The sequence below is a fragment of the Nomascus leucogenys genome, chromosome 4 (genome assembly GCF_006542625.1).
Source record: "Nomascus leucogenys isolate Asia chromosome 4, Asia_NLE_v1, whole genome shotgun sequence".
In the NCBI taxonomy this organism is placed as follows: domain Eukaryota; kingdom Metazoa; phylum Chordata; class Mammalia; order Primates; family Hylobatidae; genus Nomascus; species Nomascus leucogenys.
The window spans coordinates 108,099,075-108,122,496 of NC_044384.1; the positions used below are offsets into that span (position 1 = coordinate 108,099,075).

General features: G+C 40.6%; 1 protein-coding gene across 3 annotated transcripts in view; it reads left to right on the forward strand.

The window, feature by feature from the left end:
• ANO10 (anoctamin 10) overlaps window positions 1–23,422 on the forward strand; it is a 272,195-nt gene that overhangs the window by 180,779 nt on the left and 67,994 nt on the right. For 2 of the 3 annotated variants that reach the window (XM_003256932.4, XM_030812012.1), the window contains exon 12: window positions 3,689–3,805. In XM_003256932.4, the coding sequence (XP_003256980.1) occupies window positions 3,689–3,805 (117 nt within the window). Of the gene's footprint in view, window positions 1–3,688; window positions 3,806–8,440; window positions 8,560–23,422 lie in introns of all 3 variants that reach the window. The other variant, XM_030812013.1, reaches the window with a different exon arrangement.

The window sequence follows — 23,422 nt, forward strand, 5'->3', positions numbered from 1 at the left end:
CTATAAATGTTATTTAGGCTTCCAGGCTACAACACAAAAGCTTACTTAATGATGCTTAACTTGAATTCTGGATCCTGGGTAAGAGAAACCCTAAGAAAGTTGGGGTGGAGGTGGGGAAGGTCTAATATATCCTTTCCTGACCATAGAGACAATATTGGCTCCTTTCTGCTTCTCTTTACACCTCTTCCTTGAAGCAGGTCCCCTGCTGTTGAAGCTGATTCTATCTCTGCTGTGTTGTCTTCCCACCTCACTCCCAAGTATTCATTGTTATTTGCCTAGGGGTAGGGGTAGGGGTGGAGGATAGTGAGAAAGAACTTGCTAGCAACAACTAATTAAAGTAATTAACCAATATCTGTGAATGGTTGATGCTCCTTAACCTTCCCACTGATGCTTTCACTCGGGCACGGTGGCTCACACTTGTAATCCCAGCACTTTGGGAGGCCGAGGCGGGCGGATCACGAGGTCAGGAGATCGAGACCACGGTGAAACCCCATCTCTACTAAAAATACAAAAAAATTAGCCGGGCGTAGTGGCGGGCGCCTGTAGTCCCAGCTACTCGGAGAGGCTGAGGCAGAAGAATGGCGTGAACCCGGTAGGCGGAGCTTGCAGTGAGCCGAGATCGCACCACTGCACTCCAGCCTGGGGGACAGAGCGAGACTCCGTCTCAAAAAAAAAAGGAAGAAAAGAAAAGAAAATGTGTATTAAAGCAAATAAACCTATAATTGGTGAAATTTCTGGTAGTTTAGCAAAGTGGGGAGAAAATCAGTATGACAGATTAGAGAAGGTTAGTAAGTAGTTGATGAAGGCTTCCATCTGAGCACTCTGGCCCTGCATAAGTACTTTCCACATATTTGCAGAATGAATGAATACAAAGTGATCACTTTGCCCAGCTTTTGTTTTTTTTTTTTTTTTTTTTTTTTTTTTGAGATGGAGTCTCGCTCTGTCACCCAGGCTGGAGTGCAGTGGCATGATCTCAACTCATGAAACCTCCGCCTTCCAAGTGCAAGCAATTTCCCTGCCTTAGCCTCCCAAGTAGCTGGGATTACAGGTGCCTGCCACCATGCCTGGCTAATTTTTGTATTTCTAGTGGAGATGGGGTTTCCCCATGTTGTCCAGGCTGGTCTTGAACTCCTGACCTCAAGTGATCCACCCACCTCAGCCTCTCAAAGTGCTGGGATTACAGGCGTGAGCCACTGCACCCAGCCCACTTTGCCCAACTTCTTATATTCTTGGACTTCAGTTTAAAAAGCCATATTCTCTGAACTGCAGATTGTCTGGCTCTGTCTGTTTACTGGGCAAATGAGCAATCAGGACGAGGTGAGTTTAGGAGCCTGGCAGGGCATATGTAACTCATTTATAGGAATCCCTGTGTTCTTTTTTATATAAGTTTTTCCCGCATATAAAAGTAATGCATGTCCATTAAAGAGTAAAGGTAGACTGCCTATAGTGCCACTATCTAAAGAAAACCATTGTGAAGATGCTATATTTTTTGGAAAATAAACTGTAGAGAATTACTCATAAAAGCATATTGCTATGCAAATGTTTAAAATGTCATCCTGTTTTGATTAATGTTGTCTAATCAATACCAACTTTTTTCAGTTCATGAGAATTTTGTGAACAGTTCGCATGGAAACCACAGCAGCAAAATCTGGGCAGCCTTGTTCTGTTACCTATTAGCCAGTCCTGGTTCCCAAAGGAGAGTTAACACACCTTCCAGATGCCTTACATCCAAGGGAAGCATGTCCTTCCTCAGCAGGATATTTTGTTTTTTTCATTCCTGCCAAGACTCTGAGGAAGAGGAAATGGGTACAGATTTATTAGGAGAGTTGGAAAGGGGCCATGACTTCGTCATGTCATGTAGGGCTCAGGCAACTTACGCCCACACAGACTCTGAAATACACGGAAGATTTATTTTTATCTACTAATTTGTTTATTTCTTGTTTGATATTTCCACTGAAGAGATTGTCTTGTATAAAATTATATCTCAGTACTCTAATGGAATGAAGTAACAGTACAGCATAGCCTTTTCTGAATTATTCATGTATTCTTTGGAGAGTATATCCAGGTTTTTATTAATTCAGTTAGTTCAGAATTTCAACATAGGGTATCATCTGGTCCATGCTGTATTATCTACTTGTTTTCCTACTCTAAACCCTTAATCAATATCTTCCAGTGTCATCTTTGGTCATGGCAGTCACATTTACATGCAGGCTGTCTGTCCCTGGTCTATTCTATGTCTCTTGTTAATACCAGGCACTGCTTGGCCTGTCCTGGGGTTCTGCTGATTTTCAAGTCTTCTGATTAAATTATTGCTTGTTCTGGCATCATGCTGATTTCCTTCACTATTTCATGCTTCTCCCAGGAGATATCTGCTTGTTATTTATCCCTCATTTCTCCTTTTGAAAATATCACAGTAAGAAATTCATTTAACTTTTTTCAACTGTTCTTTTTCTGTCAATAATTCAATGCAACATTTCTTAAAGGCTGTTCCATCTCTCATTGATTTTCTTAATGCCTTTTAATTATTTCTTTTAAAATTCACAACTTTTAATATTTAGTAACTCATGCTGTCACCACAGAGGCAGCTTTATCCTTTTGATCACTTAGATTTCTGTGGGTGCTGATTCTGGATCACAAGATGATCTGGATTTGGAGAAGTATCAGTAGGTTGAGCCTATACATCTGAACAGCGGGATTACCAAGGGAAGCAACACCATTGGCTTAATTATACATCTCATATCATTAGGTTATAGAGGACTTCTTTATGATGCTTGTGTGAGAAGGAAAAATAATAGCCAGGTTTTCAGTTTTCCATATTATATTATAATGTCTGTGTACTTACCATATATGGAGTCAGCAGCATAAGGTTACAATCATTGAATTAATCTTTATTTATTATCACATCATAAAAGAAAATGCACCAAATGCTATTGGGATTAGAGGATTCATGACACCTTATTTTTAAGATACATGTACGTTTCATGTAACTCAAACTGAAGTGCAGCACAGGGACATTGGGCAGAGAGTGGAGTGACTACAAATATTGTATACTAAGATACATTTCTAGAAAAGATGGAAGACTTCAGAATAAACCATTTTTCTATAAAACATTGAGGGTACCATTAAGGTATCGGTTTACAAGAATACCTGATTTTAAAAAGAATAAAGCTGGCTGGGTGTGGTGGCTCAACACCTGTAATCCCAGCACTTTGGGAGGCCAAGGTGGGTGGATCACCTGAGGTCAGGAGTTTGAGACCAGTCTGACCAAACATGGTGAAACCCCCGTCTCTACTAAAAAATACAAAAAAAAATTAGTTGGGTGTGATGGTGCACACCTGTAATGCCAGCTACTCAGGAGGCTGAGGCAGGAGAATCACTTGAACCTGGGAGGCAGAGGTTGCAGTGAGCTGAGATCGTGCCACTGCACTCTAGCCTGGGCGACAGAATGAAACTCGGTCTCAAAAAAAAAAGAATTAAGCAAAGTCAGTAATTATTGAATGGACCACCGCAGGGTGGACTCACTCAGTACAACTCATGGGCCTGCTTGGTCTTTGATACTTCACAGGCCAATAATTAGAAATTACCCCAAGATTAATATAAAGGATCCTAGATTGCTTAGATATCAATTTATTTCCTTGCATATATGGTCTGATGTATCACATGAACATGTACTCTTTCTTGTTTTCAGCACGCACTCCTGGCTTTAAAGTTTATACTTGCATTTGCCATACCTGATAAACCACGGCATATCCAGATGAAACTAGCCAGATTGGAATTTGAGTCTTTGGAGGCTCTCAAGCAGCAGGTAAGAGCAGCTGTCCTGAAAATGTATGTATTGCTTTAGCAAATGACAGGAAAAATAATTCAGAAGAATCAGTCTCAGCATTTTTTTCAGCCTTGAAGTTACCAGTTTAAATGAATACAGAGGACTCCAGTTTAGGATGACATAACAAAACCAAAATCCTAACAATATGAGCAACAAATAGGTTTAAGGAACTAAACTAAAGAAACAAAAATATTCAGGCAATGTTAAAATAAAGAATAGAGCTAGCATTCAGCAAAAGAACAAGACAGACATCTAAGAGTCAACCTGGGGCAGCTCCCCACAGCTTCCAGTTTTGCCATCTACTGAAACATTAAGTGAGGAGAAGTGAATGAATAAAATCCTGAATAATAGCTTTCAGAGAGCGAGACAGAATGAGATCAGGTGTGTAGAAGCAGCAAAATTGCCCTGAAAGGAGAAACTGTGTCTCAGTGACTTCCACATTCTACCAGAGACTACAAAAAAAAAAAAAAAAAAAAAAAAAACATGCTGGAGTTGACCATTTTGGTGATTTTCTGCTTGTAGGAGAGTGGGAGTAGACAGAAGATCCCTAGACGCCTGGAGTATCATTCACTTGTTATCTTATCTTTAGTGCTGCATAGGAATTTAAGCGATGAGAGAATCAATAAGGCATTGTCATCTGAGGGGGAAAGCTCTGGGCAGAACCTCCTGGACACACACTCTTTCTTTGGCCTCCAAACCACTTTGCATAGGAATATTTCTTCTTACGTTTGGGGAGTGGGGATAAAAAAAGAACGTGAAGAGGACCCACCTAAGATGACCCTTTGATCAAAGCATGAAGGCTCCAGGGGTAGTGCGCCAGACAGGGGAACCCCACATCAAACCAATACTTGCCCCGATGAAGCAGGGTGACTCCAGAAGAGGACTTGTGATAAGAATGTGGAAAAGAGGATGAACCCGGGCCCACTAGCCATAGCTGTGCTCATGTTTGCCACACAGTAGGTGACAAGACTAAGTTACCTGCATTCCTAGAGGTTGGGCAAGTTCACTTTTGGCATGTGGGCTAGCCAGTGTGTTTATATGGTAAACCGGAACCCAGCATCATGCCCAATAATGAAACTCCAGAGCATTCCCAGCAATGGCAGGAAATCCATCATCACCACTGACAGCTAGCATTCTTCTAGAGGTACTAACCAAAGCAGTTGTATAAGAGAAAGAGATAAGTTCAAGTAGAAGAGGCAAGATTATCATTACTTGAAAATTAGAGGATTAGGCTGGGTGCAGTGGCTCACACCTGTAATCCCAGCATTTTGGGAGGCTGAGGTGGGCAGATCCCTTGAGCCCAGGAGTTTAAGACCAACCTGGGCACCATGGTGAAACCCCGTCTCTACAAAAAATAGAAAAATTAGCCAGGCGTGGTGGTGCACGCCTGTAGTAACAGCTACTTGGGAGGCTGAGCTGGGAGAATTGCTTGAGCCTAGGAGGTCGAGGCTGTAATGAGCCATGATCATGCCACTGCACTCCCGCCTGGGTGACAGAGTGAGACCTTGTCTCAAAAAAGAAAAGAAAAGAAAAGAAAATTTAGAGGATTATATAGCTAAAAATAAATTATTAAAAATAGAAAAATTTGGTAAGGAAGCAAGTTACGAAGTTTATCTAAAATCGTGTTTCTTTTCACAAGAAATAATCAGAAAATATTTTTGATGAAAAATTCACATTTATAGAAGAAACCAAAATGTAAAAACTTAGGTGGTAATTTATGGAAACAGTATAGATAACTTATAGGACAATTTTTTTTAAACTTTACTGGGATCAAAAGATTCAATCTTGTAAATATCCAATACCAATTCAAATATATCAAAGTAAGCATCTGAGAATAGCAAGGAAACTTCTGATAAAGAAGAAAAATGGGGACTCTGTCAGATATTAAAATGTGTTCTGAATAGTACAGTAATTATAATTAAATATATTTTAAATTAGGGAAGAAATGGAAAAATCAGTGGAATAGAGAGCATTGAGTTCATAAATGGGCCCAAATAAAACTGGGGATTTCATTTATGGTAAAAGTGATATTTTATGTCAATGGAAAAAGGAAGGATTATTTGTTACACAGTTTGATGGCAAACAGCTGTTTGGGAAAATTATTATACTTTATTTTAACTCATTCCTTATGAACCTCCCCACCACCACAAAATTCAAGTTTGACAGATTTAAATGTAAAAAATGTAAACTAAGAAGTCTATTAAAAGTCTGGGTATATCTTTTAGTGGGAAATGCCTTCCTAATCAAGACATAAAACCCAAAAATCATTAAAAAAAAAAGATAAAGTAAAATACATGAAAAATGAAAACTTCTGTATGACAAAAAATAAGCAAACTCAGAAGATAAATTGGACAAACTGGAAAAATATTTTCATATATAACAAAGTCAATATCTTTAATTCAAAAAATAATTTCCACAAATCTATAAAAAATGACAGTCCAGTAATGAAAGGATAACATATGAAGAGATTCTCAACCTCATTCAAAATTAAAGAAATATAAATTTAAACACCAGTGAAATACCACATTTCACATGTTCTATTGGATTATGTCATGATAGCCTGTCCTCATTGGATTTGGGAAATGGACATTCTTTTATATATAACTGACAGAAGTGTAAATTGGTTCAGTCTTTCTTGAATTGCAGTTGAATTTAATTTCAATTACTCTGCAACACCAAACAAATCTTACTAGGGTAATGGTTGTATCTGAAAACAGTACCAAAATTTAGTCATTGAAACATTTTTATTAGCAAAAATCTGGAGATAACTAAATTCCTCAATAGGAGAATGGTTAAATTATTGTATATCTATACAATAAAATTCCAGTAACCTGCTTTTTTAAAAAAGATCTGTCTATGCTTATGCATGCACATACACACTGCCTACATTTTTGCAGCTATTGAATTTACAACTAAAAGATTTTAGGTGTCAGTTTAAAAATGTGTGAGAGGGCATAAAGCATCTAAAAACTTTATGAGGTATGTAAGAAAAAAAGCTTAATGTACAGCCTTGTCTCTGGAAGAGTTTTAGTTAATCAGATTTCTCCATTGATTACATTTCTGGGGGCATTTTGTAGATGGGGGCAGGCAACTTCCTGGCTGGTGCATACATATCTTAACTCCAGGTCAAGGAAGGATCATGCTTCATGTTACTCAGGATTTCGTGGTATATCTATACAATAAATTTTATGGTCTGTCTATACCATAAAATTCCATGAATTTGCTTTTTTAAAAAAGATCTGCTTTTGAAAAAATCACTCAGGATTTCATGTTACTGCTTGTTTGTCTAAAAAGGAAAGGATTTTTATTGAGAGAATGAAATTATAACTCATTCCCTATGAACCTCCCTCACCACCACCAAATTCAATATATTATTAATATGTCTCATGTTACTAAATACATTTACCTAAAACTCCAAATGCAGGACTGTTATATTTGCCATTGAGGGTGTCATGGATATGTGTTTACTATGGATATGGCTAAATGACCTTTCAAGTCATCTCAGCTCTTAGATTCCCATATCTTCAGGTACACTGTACCTGACAGTGAGGCAAAGCTCTAATTCCAAATTTATTTATGCTCATCTTCTTTGAGAAATGAAACACTGACCAAAATCCTATCTCATACAAGTTGAGTATCCCTTATCCAAAGTGCTTAGGACCAGAAGTGTTTTAGATTTTGGATTTTTTTTCAGATTTTTGAATAGTTGCATTGTATTTACTGCTGAGCATTCCTAATGGGAAAATCTGAAATCTGAAATGCTTCAATGAGCTTTTTTTTTTTTTTTTTTTTTTTTTGTATTCAGAAAGTTTCGGGATTTGGGGGTATTTCAGATTTTCAGATTAGGGATGCTCAACCTGTATTACTGAAAAAGAAGAAGAAAAATCTAAAAGATGTTATGTCTCTTTGAGATTTTTTTTCTCCTGAGGACATAGATCTGATTCTCTGGTTAAAATCACCTTGTAAGAAAAGGTGATTCTGGAGGCACAGATGTCTAACAGGTTCCATTCAGTATACTTATTGAATACTTTCTAATAGAACGTTCATAGCTTGCCCTGAAGGTGATTTTTAAATTTGTACATGAGCAGCTCTAATGTCTCTGATCCATCAAGTGGGCAGACAGCAATGATGAGTGTTGTCAGGCTCTCTTAGGGCCTTGCAAACCCAGAAGAAGTGTTCTCCCTCCCTGTCTCCACTAAATTTTTTTCTTTTAATTATCAATCTGAGAATTAAAGGTTCAGGGTTGGCTGGGTGTGGTGGCTCGCGCCTGTAATCCCAGCACTTTGGGAGACCAAGGTGGGTGGATCAGTTGAGGTCAGGAGTTCGAGACCAGCCCAGCCAACATGGTGAAACCGAATCTCTACTAAAAATACAAAAATTAGCTGGGTATGGTGGCACACGCCTGTAATCCCAGCTACTCAGGAGGCTGAGGCACAAGAATCGCTTGAATCTCAAAGGCGGAGGTTGCAGTGAGCTGAGATCACGCCTCTGCACTCCAAGCTGGGTAACAGAGTGAGACTCTGTCTCAAAAAAAAAAAAAAAGGTTCAGGGTAAAAGTTGGACCGAAGATATTGTATGTAACAACCGCCTCTCACTCTCTTTTGCTGACTCAAGGCTTTGCTGCATGGTTGACACTGCTACATGGGCCACCCAAGTTTATGCCGCCAACCAGGAGAGACAAACATTTTCATCACAATTCCTGTTTAGTCTCACTGCCCAGGAGGTCCTAGAAGGTACAAAAGGTTACCTACTTTTCAGAAACTCAAAAAATTAACTGGCCATGACTTCAGTTTACTTGCTGAACTAGTGCCATTTCTAGGATGTAGAATATGTTTCTCATTTTTCTTTAATCTGACATTTAACTATCTGCTTTGTAACTATGAGTAGCCTCAACTCACTGGGCTCCTCCCATGTAACAAAAGCAGAGAGAGCTTCTGTCAGGTACCCTGGTCAGTTTGTGGGACCAGATCAGAAATTGAGTTATTGAAAACATATTTGGGTGAAGTCTCACTATTAAGTGACCAGACATTGATAGTAAGCTTATCAGTAGAAATTATTACTTATGGATAGTTATTATGTTTAATTTATACCTGAATTGCTACTTTTCAACTCAAGTCTCATTGTATGGGCAAAATATGATTGAGAAATTTGACAGTCCTTAAATAGGGTTGTGCATTTTACATGTAAACCTTGTGAAAAATACATGTACTTAGACCCTATGCCCTGAAGATTCTTATTCCCTAAATCAAAGGTGGCACCCAGGGACCTACATTTTTTAAAAAAATGCTCCTGTGTCTCCACCCCACTTTTATCAATCCCCACCCCCCAGCAAAAATAGATTTCCCATGCATGGCCAGGTGAGTGCCAAGAACAAGCAAGTTTGAGGCCACCTTGTGCCACCTGTGGACAAGTCAGGTGGCCTCTTCACACCTCAGTTTTTTATTCTATTTTATTTTTTTCATAAAATGAAAGACTGGATTCCCCAGTCTATGGGAAGGCCCAAGAAATCTCCTTTTTAAACCAGCACATCAAGTGATTCTAATGCAGGGTCCTTGGATCCCATTTGGAGACGTGCTCTGTGGATTCAGTTATTCTTCTCAGCTTGTGACAGGAGGAGTGGTGGTGGATTGCTGAAATGAATGTGGGAAGGAAATGTACTGAAAACAGATCTTTTTTGGTATGAAATAGGAAGCTATGTGGTGTTTCTAAATATATAGCCAAATTAGACATACTTGAAGGTGAGAGGCAAACTGAGGAAAATAAAATAGTTTACTTTGCATAGGGCATTTTCAAATGATTAGGCTTCATTTGGCTGAAACCTTTACAAAGAATTCTAGACAGTAAATATCATCCTAGTGATGCCCTTTTATTTCCCTTCAAATTGATTTATTCATCTCTCAGTCATTTTAAGATCCAATTAAAAATAGAAAGGATTCTAATGCAGGAACCATTTGATAACTCCGTGGCCTGGAGCACAAGGACAACATCCACTTAACCTGCTTCTGGGCAGCCAGCCCTCCTGGGAGCCCAGAACACACACAGAAGCCAGGGGGTAGGGCTCGCTGCCTAGAGCCTTTGAGAAAGAAAACAGCCTCAGGAATCAGTTAAATGAACAAAAGAAGGACTTTAAGGAGACACTACTAATTATAGCTCTCAGGGGCCTCAAATTAGGTGTAGGACCCTTAACTAGACAGGCCAACTGGGCCAGGCCTTATCAAATAATGTCTTTGTTTTTTAGAGTTAAGTGTATTTAAATTAAGTTATGTTAATGGAAAAACCAAACTCTGTAAGATATTTAAAGAGGTTTATTCTAAGCCAGTATGAGTGACCATAGCCCCAGGGAACAGTCTTGAGGTCCTGAGAAAGTGCCCAAGGCAGTCAGGTTACAGTTTGGCTTCATTATACATTTTAGGGAGACAGAAGTTACAGAGAAAGACATAAATAAATACATGTGAGGTATACATTGATGCGACGTGAAAGGTGTGGAGGCGGGGGAGGGATGGGCTTACAGGTCATAGGTGGATTCAAATTGGCAATTGGTTGCAAGAGTCAAGCTTTGTCTAAAGACCTGGAGGCAGTAGAAGGAAATGCCTGAGCTAAGATAAAGGGGTTTGTGGAAGCCAAGGTTCTTGTTGGGTAGATGGTAGCACCCTTCAGAGGGGATACATGGTAAATGTTTCTTCAGACCTTAAGAGGTATCAGACTCTTGGTTCATCTCTCCTAGATCCAGGAAAGGACTGGCTGTATTAATGGATATTCTCTACAGACGCAGATTTCCCCCACAAGAGATAGTATTGCAGAACCATTTCAAAATATGTCAAAGAAATATATTGTGGGGTAAAATATTTGATTTCCTTTGGGGTCTGCTATCTGTCATGTGATGCTGTACTGCAGTCAGGTTGCAATTTGTTATCTTACTGCCACAAAGGGTCTGTTTTGACAGTCTAATGATCTCTATTTTAATGTTAACGCTGGTAGTGGTCATTTGTACCTAAACTCCAAAAGGGAGAATGTATAATGAGGCCTGCCAACCTCCCTGTCATGGCTGAGAATTCAGCTTTCCAGGTTTCTCTGAGGTCCCTTTGGCCCAGGGGAGGGGGTCCGTTCTGTTAGTTGAGGGGCTTAGGATTTTATTTTTGGTTTATATTTAAGTATTCAGTGTTAAATTAGGTTAAATATTAACCTAATTTAATAGGTTTTTTTTCAACATTTCGTAAGAACTTCTGAACTTCTTCCCCCCGCTCCATTTGTGCTCTCAATTAAGGTAAATATAGGCTGGGCACAGTGGCTCACGTCTGTAATCCTAGCACTTTAAGAGACCAAGGCAGATAGCTTGAGACCAGCCTGGGCAACATGGTGAGACCTCATCTCTATTAAAAAAAAAAAAGCTACAGTAAATACATAAGCATTTTTAATGGAAACTGTAAAATTTTATAGCCTAGAATTAAGGTGCTAAAGTATTTGACTATTGAATAGATAATCACATATTAATCTGCCAACATCTAGTTCAGAATGAAATGTTAAATTCAAATAAAGAATTAGCCTCTAACAAAGCCAGTAGCCACAGTCCTTAGGAAGGGGTGGTCTACTTCCTGGGGCCCCAAGTCAGGTCTAGGCCCAGTAAAAAGTACCAGAGTTTATGGTATATCTGTCATTTGGGTGGCCTGTCTGAGCCTGCCTCTCCCTTCTTTCGCTGGAAGGTATGTCTTCCAGCCCTGTCACAGCCCAAAGGGTTCATTTTGCCCGCTGCCCAGATAGAGCCAATTTATCAAGACAGGAGAATTGCACTAGAGAACTAGTTTAATTCATGCAGAGCGTGTTGAACATGAGAGCAGTTTTATTACTCAAATCAGTCTCCCCAAAAATTCAGACTAGAGTTTTTCAAGGATAGTTTGGCGGGTAGGGGGCCAGGGAGTGGGGAGTACTGACTGATTGGATCAGAGGTGAAATCACAGTGAATCAAAGCTGTCTTCTTCAGCTGAGTCAGTTCCTGGGTGAGGGCCACAGGACTGGTTGGTGAATCTGGTGGAGCCATCAGTCCTCAGAAATGCAAAAACTGGAAAAGACATCTTAAAAGACAGATCTTAGATTCTACATGTTATCTGCAGGAGTAACTGGGGAAGTTGCAAGTCTTGTGGCTAATTTGTTAGTTTTATAAAGGTGGTCTGGCTCCCAGGCAAGAAAGGAGTTTGTTTCAGCAAAGGACCGTTATCATCTTTGTTTCGAAGTTAAACTATAAACTGTTTCTCCCAAAGTTAGTTCGGCCTTTGCCTTTGCCTAGGAATGAGCAAGGGCAGCTAGCTTAGAGGTTGGAAGCAAGATGGAGTTGGTTAGATCAGATCCCTTTCAGTGTCATAACTTTCTCACTGTTAACGATTTTTGCAAAGGAGGTTTCAGCCCTGTGTAGCTGCAGAGAAGTGACTTAACCTTCCTGTATTAGAGTCCCCCCAACACTCAAATGGGGCAAAGTCAGAATGAGACTGGAATGAGGCAATGTAAGACCCATTATGGAGCAGTGTGTTGGGGGAATGAGGATGACGAGGGAGGAGGAGGACCACCTCATGCATTTGCTGGGTGAACCCAGCAAGGAATTCTAGGATAAAATGGTACCGTAACATCAAATTTGCCTGGAGAGTCAGAATTCTACCTTTGTGGCAATCCCACCTATTTTCATGACCTAACACAGCTGGGCTGTAATAACAATGAGGTAGTAACAGCTGACATGTAGTGTGTGAGAACATAAGCCAGGCACTGTTCTAAACCTTCTGTATGTGCCAGTGTCTCTTCAGAACAGCTCTCCATGGTAGGGTCTGTTAGCCATTTGCAGGTAATTTTTTGCACAGTAAATTTCTCTCCAATTGATAAAATGATAACCTCCTTTAAAGATGATTAATGCACAAATAAATACTGGCTCCTGTGCACCTTTTGGGTCTAGCAAGACTCCCAAGCACTCCTACTTTGTGATTCTGACCACCAGTATACCTGCCCTCTGCAGTCAGCTTCACAGACCCCACCTCCTGGAGAAAGCCTTCTTCCCATTGTGTAACAGGAGCCTGGTGCCCATTTCTGTTCATTTGCCCCACTATAGTTGGTTCTGTTTCAGTCTCCCTTGTGAGCTGCGAGGTCCCCAAGGGCCAGGTGATGATTCACTCACTGCTGAGTCCCCTCACCCAGCATAGGGCCTGGTGCCCAACAGACTCTGAATAAATATCTACTTAATAAAACTGAGTTTGTTGACTCATATGTAATTCACAAGCCAATATATTAAATAAATAAGGACAAATGATGTCCTTGGACAAAAAAAAGAAGAGTCTTAAAATAGATACTCTGGCAGAAATGGAAACAGGTCATGTGCCTTTCTGGGATCACTGGGGAAGAGAACGCATTCTGAAGAATTGTATGTGGACACTTTAGAAGGACCACATACCTTGCCTTGATAAAGCTCAAATCCTTTTTTTTTTTCCAAAAAAAATCTGACTGTGATTGACATCAGTAACAAGAGTAGCTTCCCAAGACTGTAAAATAACCCCAAATCAAGCAAGGAAGAATTCTAAAATAGTTTGTACTTTGTACTTGTACTTGTTAGCTAGAAAACTAATTCAGGCTCTGGGGCAATCCTCCTTTTATCACTGATGAGTAGACTTTTTCCCCCTGTATTTTCTGTTTTCACTAGAGAAAAATTTCTTTAAAGTGCACAGAGGCATCCAGACAGTAAAATAAAACTACAGCTCTTCTGATCGTTGTGTTCCTCAGTAAACAATTTATGTAAGTGGCTACTTATCTCATTGGTTTTCTAAGCAAACTTTAAAATTTATATATCTTAATATTCCCTGTAGATGTAAGAAACATGGCCAAATCATAGGCAGATTTATTTTTTCTTATGAAAACTACTGAATAGGCTGTGAAATGGAATAAAATTTACCATTATTCAAGTCACCCTATTGATAGGTTGGAAGCAATGTGGTAAGAGGGGGCCTGGAGGCACAGGTCCATTCCACAGAGAAAGGCCTTGGGGTCACTGTGCTGTAGTAGTGATGGTTGTGTGCTTGGGACCATTTTCACAGATGTCATTCAAATGTATTTGCATTGGTAAAGAAAAAACTTGCCCCATAATAAATTCTAGAGATTTCAGAATGCTTAAAACTATATTTAAAAACAACAAAAAAGCCTGGGTGCGGTGGCTCACACCTGTAATCCCAGCACTTTGGGAGGCTGAGGCAGGCGGACCACAAGGTCAGGAGTTTGAGACCAGCCTGACCAACATGGTGAAACCCCGTCTCTACTAAAAATACAAAAATTAGCCGAGCATGGTGGCACACACCTGTAATCCCAGCTACTCAGGAGGCTGAGGCAGGAGAGTCGCTTGAACCCGTGAGGCAGAGGTTGCAATGAGCCGAGATCTCACCACTGCACTCCAGCCTGGGCGACAGAGTGAGACTCCGTCTCAAAAAACAACAATAACAACAACAACAAAAAAGAGATGTATTCTTTTTTAAAGTTAGAGCTCCAATCTCATACTCTGTATTAGATTAATAATTGCATTGCCATGATGGTCAACATATGTGACAGCAGCTCTTCTTTTGCAGGTAAATGCCTAGGATTGACTTATGCATCCATTTATTTACTTTTTATTAAATGTTTTAGGAAATTAAAAGATTATACTGTTAGATGAAAAAGTTACGAAGATGGAGGTAGAGATTTTATGTTACGTGTATTTTACCACAATAAAAAAATTTTTTTTTGGAGACATGGTCTTACTCTGTCACTCAGGCTAGAGTGCAGTGGCACGATCACAGTTCACTACAGCCTTGACCTTCCAGGCTCAAACAATCCTGCTTCCTCAGCCTACCAAGTAGCTGGAACTACCAGTGTTAGCCACCACACCTGGCTAATATTTTGTATTTTTCTGTATATTTATAGTAGAGACAGGGTCTTGCCATGTTGCCCAGGCTGGTTTCGAACTCCTGGGCTCAAGTGATCTGCCCACCTGGGCCTCCTAAAGTGCTGGGATTACAGGCATGAGCCACCATGCCCAGTTCTTTTCTTTATTTTTCGAGGCAGGATGTCACTTTGTCACCCAGGCTGGAATGCAGTGGAATGCATGCGCACGGCAGCCTCGACCTCCCAGGCTCAAATGATCTTCCTGCCTCAGTCCACCAAGTAGCTGGGACTATAGGTGTGCACCACCATGCCCAGCTAATTATTATTTTTATTTTTTGTAGAAACAAGGTTTCACCATGTTCCCCAGGCTGGTCTAGATCTTCTGAGCTCAAGCAATTCACCCACATTGGCCTTCCAAAGTGCTGGGATTACAAGTGTGAGACACTGCTCCCAGCCCTGGCCAGTTCTTTTTTTGAGACAGTCTTGCTCTGTCATCTACCCTGGAATGTGGTGGCGCAATCCCGGTTCCCTGCAACTTCACCTCCTGGGTTCAAGCAATTCTCCCACCTCAGCCTCCCGAGTAGCTGGGACTACAGGTGTGTGCCTCCATGCCCAGCTAATTTTTGTATTTTTAGTAGAGACAGGGTTTCGCCATGTTGGCCAGGCTGGTCTCAAACTCTTGACTTCAAGTGATGCATCCATTTTGGCCTCCCAAAGTGCTGGGATTACAGGTGTGAGCCACCGTGCTTGGCCCCCGGCCAATTCTTTTTAAAAGATTATACTGTTGGCATCATCGAATTTAAAGATACTGGTCTATGACTACCAGACAAGAAGCTTTTTGGAAGCAGGATTACTCCAGAAATACAGATTTATAATTGTTGAATGAATTAGTCATTAATGAAGTGAACATCATTAAGGTCAAAGCCCCATCCCTTTGTGCCTTTTTTCTACTATTAAGTGCTAATCCCTTGACTTTGAAATTATCCTCTGTGTGTTATAGTTGGGTATTAGATTCAGGAAACCATTATTAAATATCTAATGTACTTTCCTACACCAAAAGTGTAGGAAACCACACTTAAAAAAACAACAACTTTGTTTTGAATTACTAGTAAATTGCTAAAATAGGAAATTTTTTGTTTACTGTAACAAACAGTATTCCTTTCCTTTCCTTTCTTTTCCCTTTGCTTTTGCTTTTTGCTTTTGTTTTTGTTTTTCTTTTTCTTTTTTGAGACAGCGTCTGGCTCTGTTGCCCAGGCTGGAGTACAGTGGCATGTTCGCAGTGCAACCTGCAACCTGCAACCTGCACCTCCTGGGCTCAAGCTATCCTCGCACCTCCGCCTCCCGAGTATCTGGGACTACAGGCATGTGCCACCATGAAGGGCTAATTTTTGTATTTTTTGTAGAGACAGGGTTTCACCATGTTGCCCAGGCTGGTCTCAAACTCCTGGGCTCAAGCAATCCACCTTCCTCAGCCTCTCAAAGTGTTGGGATTACAGGCGTGAGCCACTGTGCCCGGCATATTTTTTACTTGATTTCCAATGCTATAGGATCTCAAGAATATGACGAATATTATATTATGTAATAAACATAGATCAGAGAAACTGGGCTGAAATATATTAGTGATTGATAGGCTAGGAAATTTAGACTTTTAAAGTAAAGCCCTAAGAACAACACGTTTGCTCATTTGTTTCTTTGTCTTAAGAATAGAGTGTAGAAAACAAGAAATGTTTGGATTTAAGAACTCTTTTAAATACTACCTAAAGGAAAATAATCACTTCATAAAGAAATAATGCTTATGAGAACATAAATAGTAATATAGTGAACCCATATGTAACTCAAAATGAAAATACAGGTATTAAAATTCAGCAACAGCTGGGTGCAGTAGCTCACGCCTGTCATCCCAGCATTTTGGGAGGCTGAGGCGGGTGGATCGTTTGAGGTCAGGAGTTCAAGACCAGCCTGGCCAACGTGGTGAAACCCCGTCTCTACAAAAATACAAAGAATTAGCCAGCCATGGTGGCGCACAGCTGTAGTCCTAGCTACTGAGGAGGTTGAGGCAGGAGAATTGCTTGAACCCGGGAGGCGGAGGTTGCATTGAGCCAAGATCACACTCCAGCCTGGGCGACAGAGCAAGACTCCATCTCAAAAAAAAAAAAAAAAAAAAAAAAAAAAAATGCAACAAATACTAATTGAATACATCTATGATTGAAACACAAAAATATATCAGAAGTTCTCTGCATCACATAACTGTCCAATGTTAGAGTTGAAAAATTCTATAGAAATGATCTGGTTGGGAATCCTGACTTTACAGATTAAGGAATGGATCTCCAGCTGTTGTTGTCAGCTTCTACGATGTTCTGCAGTGATCCCTGCTGCCTAGTATTTATGCCCTTGTGGAGTCCTCTCCCACTTTGTATCTTGATTGTTCTGTGTGATCAGTAGAATACTGTAGAAATGACGTTATGTTTCTTCTGAGGCCAGGTCATTAAACGACATGATGGTTTCTGCCTTCTCCCTCTTGAATCACTCTTCCTCTTGCGAAGCTAGCTGCCATGTTGTGAGGACACTCAGCCAGCCAGTGTAGAAGCCTACATGACTAGGAACATGGCTTATTGCCAACAACCATGGGAGCAAGTGATCTTGGAAACAGATTCTCTGGGCTAGGAGTTGGCAAACTTTTTCTGTAAAGGGCCAGATAGTAAATACTTTAGGCATATAGGCCATCCAGTCTCTATCATAGCTAATAGTTCTGCTGCTTTAATGCAAAAGCAGTCATAGACATAGGTAAATGAAAGAGCGTGGCTGTGTTCCAGTAAACTTTGTTTACCAAACAGGCTGTAGGCCAGTTTTGGCTTAGGGACCTATTGCCATTCCCTTCTTTAGCCTTAGCTAAGCCTTTGAATGACTGCAGTTCCTGCCTATATCCTGACTATAGCTTTGTGAGAGACTCTGAGCCAGAGCCACCCCGCTGCTTCCAAATTCCTGACGCACAGAAAGTGTGAGATAATAAATGCTTGTTCTAAGCCACTAAGTTTTGGGATAATTTGTTACGCAGTAATAGATAACCAATGCATCAACAATCCAGGAATGGAGGCTGGGTGACAGATGAACTGTTTGGCTATGAGTTGATCATTGTTGAAGCCAGGTGATGAGTAAGTTAGGGTTCATTATTCTCTCTACTTTTGTATAATAAAATGGAAAAAGAAAAGGAAATTGGTCACTAAGAAGGATATGTGATTTGTCTAAAATCAGACCCTCAGCACTTTGAAAAAGCCCATGCTGTACACCCAGGTCTCTGGCCCTAAAGTCCCATGTTCTCTTAGCTACCTCTCCCTGCATAAGTAACAACAAATAAAGATCTAGCCCTTTGGCTACGTTTTCCTTCCAATTCTTTGTTTGTTTGTTTTGGTTTGGTTTTTTGTTTTGAGACAGAGTCTCGCCCTGTCGCTCAGGGTGGAGTGCAATGGCACTCTCTTGGCTCACTGCAACTTCTGCCTCCCGGTTTCAGACGATTCCCCTGCCTCAGCCTCCTGAGTAGCTGGGATTACAGGTGCCTGCCACCACGCCCATCTAATTTTTTTATTTTTAGTAGAGATGGAGTTTCACCATGTTGGTCAGGCCGGTCTTTAACTCCTGACCTCGTGATCCGCCCGCCTCAGCCTCCCAAAGTGCTGGGATTACAGGCGTGAGCCACTGCGCCCAGCCTTCCTTACAATTCCTTACCACCTTAGTACCTCCAGTTTAACATCCAAGACAATTCTTTGGACTTTGATATCATTGCTGTTATCGAACCATCCTTGAGGCTCTTTAGACCATAGACTATAAGCTTAGAGCTGAGGGAGGGAGCCTTGGTGAGACATGTATGGAATTGAACCTCCATGTGACCTGAAATATAATAATATTTAACATTTATTTAATTTTGCTGTTGATAGAGCACTAGCAATCCATTATCTTTATTAATCCTCACACAGCCTATAAGAATAGACCTGTCAGGTCGCAATATAGCAGTTTATGTTTGACTTTAAATAAAAGCACTATTGAAGCAGCTACATTGTGTGGAGTTAAATACCTGGGGTTCGTCATCTTGCACCAAGAAAATTTAGGACACGAACACACGCGAGGAGTTTAGGAGTGGAGGTTTAATGGGCAGAATAAAGAGAAAGAAAAAGAAAGGAAAACAGCTCTCTCTAGTAAGAGAGAGGACTTCCGAGAGGAAAAGGGCAACCGGAAGTGGATGTGCTGGACTTTGTAGTCCGGCTTGAGGAGGCAGTGTCTGATTTAGGTAGGGCTCACAGATTGGTTCAATCAGGTGTGGCGTTTACATAGCCGAGGGGAAGGCTAGTCGCCCCACCCTAATCTATTATGCAAATAAACTTCCCCCTTGGCCAGCGCCATCTTGTCTCCTTCTTACTACACATGTGGTTGGCAGAGAACGGAAGATGGAGCCACCATTTTGAATATGCCTAGTCCCAGGTAGTTCTTTCCTTCTGGCATTCACCCGTGTAAGCTCCCAGCGTGCCTGTCTGTGTCTGCAGCTGGACTTTACAGGCTGCTTTTTGTTAGAAAATGATTTGGAGCTGCTTTTCATTAAAAGGAAAACCTTACCAAGGACTTCTGTACCCTATCTGCCTAAGTAATTTCTTCTTAACTCCTGTATCACTATGTGAAGGTGCCTAGCACAGTGTTGGGCACATGGGTTCTAAATTAGAGTTTACCTTCCTTTTAAAATCCCATTGAAATTGGAAATGACACCAGAAGGGTTTTTGTTGGCATAAATAAGTTAATGAGGCGATTGTTAGGTACACAGAGTGGATGTTTGAAATAACTCATCTTTTGACCCATTGCATTGACCGAATAGACTTGCCTCCCCAGAATGGTTGATGATTGACAATAATCTCTAAACTTGGTTGGATTAAGAGGCTGGGAATGGATGGGGGATCCTATGGATTTTCAGGGTAACCATGAAATCAGATTTAGTATTGGGTTCTGACTGTGTCATGTTTTCTGAGTGTTTAACCAGATGTCCTTGGTAATTCCATTTACAAATGAGTTAAAATTATGTGAACAAGGCCTCACAAGTAAGTGGTGGGAGAGCAAAAAGCAGAATACCAGACCTGCTAAAATGCCACTGGACTATGAATTTCAGTTGACAAATACATCTTCTCTTCCTTTTCCTTTCAGAATTCTGTTTAATGTTGTATTTTCCTATTAATAAAAATATGGTTGAGAACAAGTGAATTTTCCCCCATAAATTTTTGAGTTTTGTATTTTTATTTTTGATGGCTATTCTTTTAGATAGAATCTACAAGGCAGTTACTATCTGCCAACTAACATGTTATCAAGAATATAACTAAACGTTTCATCTCTCTCTCAAACCAGTTTGGAAAGAATCTTGTATTATTTGTTATTAGGAAAATAAATGGATCTCAGGATTCTCCCCAGTTCTTCATCCAAGTTGCTTTAAGCAGTGTATGCGTAGATTTGTAGACACTTTTTGTTTGAATATTTCTGAAAAAAGATAGGCATATTTTAAATTTGCAAGTCTGGTTTTAGTCACAGGCACAAGAGAAAATGAACTGCCAAATGTCTGGAAGATACAGCTCCAACCCCTCTACTTTCATATGTGAAAAATATTGTTTTGATTAGAGAGAGAATAAATCCAGGTTGACTTTTTTTTTTTTTTAACTTCTTGGACTGAGTTCACTTTTTAAAATGTCTGTTGTGGAAAACCATCTTTAACAACATCAGTCTAGGTTATTTAAACTTTATCCAAGATAGCTGTCCACAAATCACTTCTGTGAGAATGATGTGTGATTTAACAATTATAATCAGGGAAACTCGCTAAAGAATTGTCATTTTTTGGCTAGGCACTGTGGCTCATGCCTGTAATCCCAGCACTTTGGGAGACTGAGGCGGGTGGATTACTTGAGGTCAGGAGTTCGTGACCAGCCTGCCTGGCCAACATGGTGAAACTCTGTCTCTACTAAAAATGCAAAAATTAGCCAGACGTGGTGGTGTGTACCTGTAATCCCAGCTACTTGGGAGGCTGAGGCAGGAGAATTGCTTGAACCCAGGAGGTGGAGGTTGCAGTGAGCCGAGATCGTGTCTCTCTCTGTACTCCAGCCTGGGCGACAGAGCAAGACTACGTCTCAAAAAAAAAAAAAAAAAAGAAAGAAAGAAAAGAAAAAATAAGAACTGTCATTTTTATTCACAGTCTGTACTAAAACATTGGCTTTTAAGTGAAGCATTTTGGTTTGCTGAGGACATAATCAAAATCCACCAGGAGCAGGGTGGGTGTTTTGCGTATCTTGGTGTTGATAAAATGGCTGTTGGAATCAGGTATACATGTCTTTAAAATCCCAGCTTTCACCATTACTAAGTAACTTTGGGCAAGTTACCAAACCTCTCGGCCTCAGTTTCTTCCTCTGTAAAATGGGCACAGCCGGGCACGGTGGCTTACACCTGTAATCCCAGCACTTCGGGAGGCCAAGGTGGGCAGATCACTTGAGGTCAGGAGTTCAAGACCAGCCTGGCCAGCATGGTGAAACCCCATTTCTACTAAAAATAGAAAATAATGAGCCATGTGTGGTGGTGCATGCCTGTAATCCCGGCTACTCAGGAGGCTCAGGCACGAGAATCTCTTGAACTCAGGAGGCAGAGGTTGCAGTGAGCCGAGATCATGCCACTGCACTCCAGCCTCGGTGACAGAGTAAGACCCTGTCTCAAAAAAAAAAAAAAAAAAAAAAAAGAGGGCACAATGACAGGAACAACCATACAGGGTGAGGAAGTAGTTAGGCCCAGGTCAGTGACTCTAAGTCTGTGGCTTTTCCACCATATCAATTAGGAAGATGCAGAATGAACAGAGCACATGGGTATAAGTAACACAAAATTCTTAATTGAGTGTAACAAAGAAATTATGGACCATCAGGATATAAAATATTTTCATGCTTGGAGATGGATGGTTTTAATACTCCATTCTTAGAGATCTTCCAGAAAAGAAGAAACCACTTTCTTTGGAAATTTATCTGCTTTCTGGCAAGAAGCAGTCTCAGATCCCTCCCAAACCTGTGCTTCCTTAAAAATATTTGCTATCCCACTGTATTTTAACCAAAAACAGGTCGTTTTGAAAGGCTAGTTAGCCAAAACTAATTTGGATTTTAAATGAATTTCTGGAAATGAAGAGTGGTATCAGGTCACTGAGCTAGTAGCCTTCCTTCAAAAATTATGAGGCTCCTGTTGGATATCTCTTTTAGGGCTCAAGCTTGAAAGATAAATCTACTCTTTTCGTGCCAGAATACACTGAGCAGTTGATTTGAAATAAATCAGAACATAGAGTTTCTAATAATGATAGTAATATTAAACATATAGAATTGAGCTGCAAGTATAGTATCTTGTCTGTATGTCAGTCACTATTCCTTTTCTCTTTGCTGCTCTCTCCCCATTTTAATCTTCTTTTTTTTTTTCTGTTTTTCTGAAAGGGAAAAGGACTAACTGCACAGAGTATCAATTATTTGAACTGATGTTATCTAAACACGCCCTTCTTTTTGTGTGTGTGCTTGTGTTACTATTTGTTTTCTTCATTTCCTTTTAGCAAATTATCCTGCCTTTTCTTCTGTTTATCTTTGCTGATGCCCATGCATCCTTTCTTTATTCTGGTGGTTCTGTCTTCCAATCTTCAAAGCTCTTGTCTCAAACCCTTCCTTGGAACGGCTTCAGTCCTTGTGGTCTGTGCTCTTAGCCAGAATTCCTGCCTGGGAAGCTGTGTGTGGAGGATGACTTCTCTCTTGAAGGCTGCCTTCTCTTGTGGGGAGGCAGGGGGGAATGGACCTGAGAGAGCCCTTCCAGTGCAGCTGACTGTGGTGGGGCCTATGAGACATGCAGACTACTTTCCTGGTAACAGCAGGCAAGGTGAAAATAGATCTAATCCAGATCCTGTTGTTACGGATTCAGCCCTGCAGTCAATTTGTCACTGTTCTCTGAAGAAAAGGGTCTGCCCCTGTTGATGATCATAAACTAATTCACTTTTAAATGTGGATATACTAGATGGCTGTGTTAGGCTGTTCTTGCACTGCTGTAAGGAAATACCTGAGACTGGGTAATTTATAAAGAAAAGAGGTTTAATTGGCTCATGGTTCAGCAGGCTGCACAGGAAGCATGATGTTGGCTTCTGGGGAGGCCTGAAGGAGCTTTTACTCATGGATGAAGGTGAAGCAGGAACAGGCATCTTATATGGCAGAAGCAGGACTGAGAGGGAGGGGGAGGTGCTACACACTTTTAAACAACCAGATCTTGTGAGAATGAACTGTCAGGAGGACAGCACCAAGCGATTAGGGATGGTGCTAAACCATTCATGAGAAATCTACCCCCATGATGCAGACACCTCCCAGCAGGATTACAATTCAATATAAGATTTGAGTGGGGACAAATAACCAAACGATATCAATGGCAAACAAGGAGTCTCTCTTAAATTGAACTAGAATCAAAAAGTAAATACAGCCTGGGGAAGAGAGAACTTCTGTCCATTCTCTCCTGTGGCCTCTTCCATAGACATAGGCAGAGAGAAGTAAAAAGTAGGATGAGAAGAAACAGGAAGAGAGAGTGGAGGATGACAGAGCTTTGAGAAGCAGAACTGTCTCCTGCCACATAGAGATTGTTTTTTGTTTTTTGTGGTTTTTTTGAAATGGAATCTTGCTTTGTTGCCCAGGCTGGAGTGCA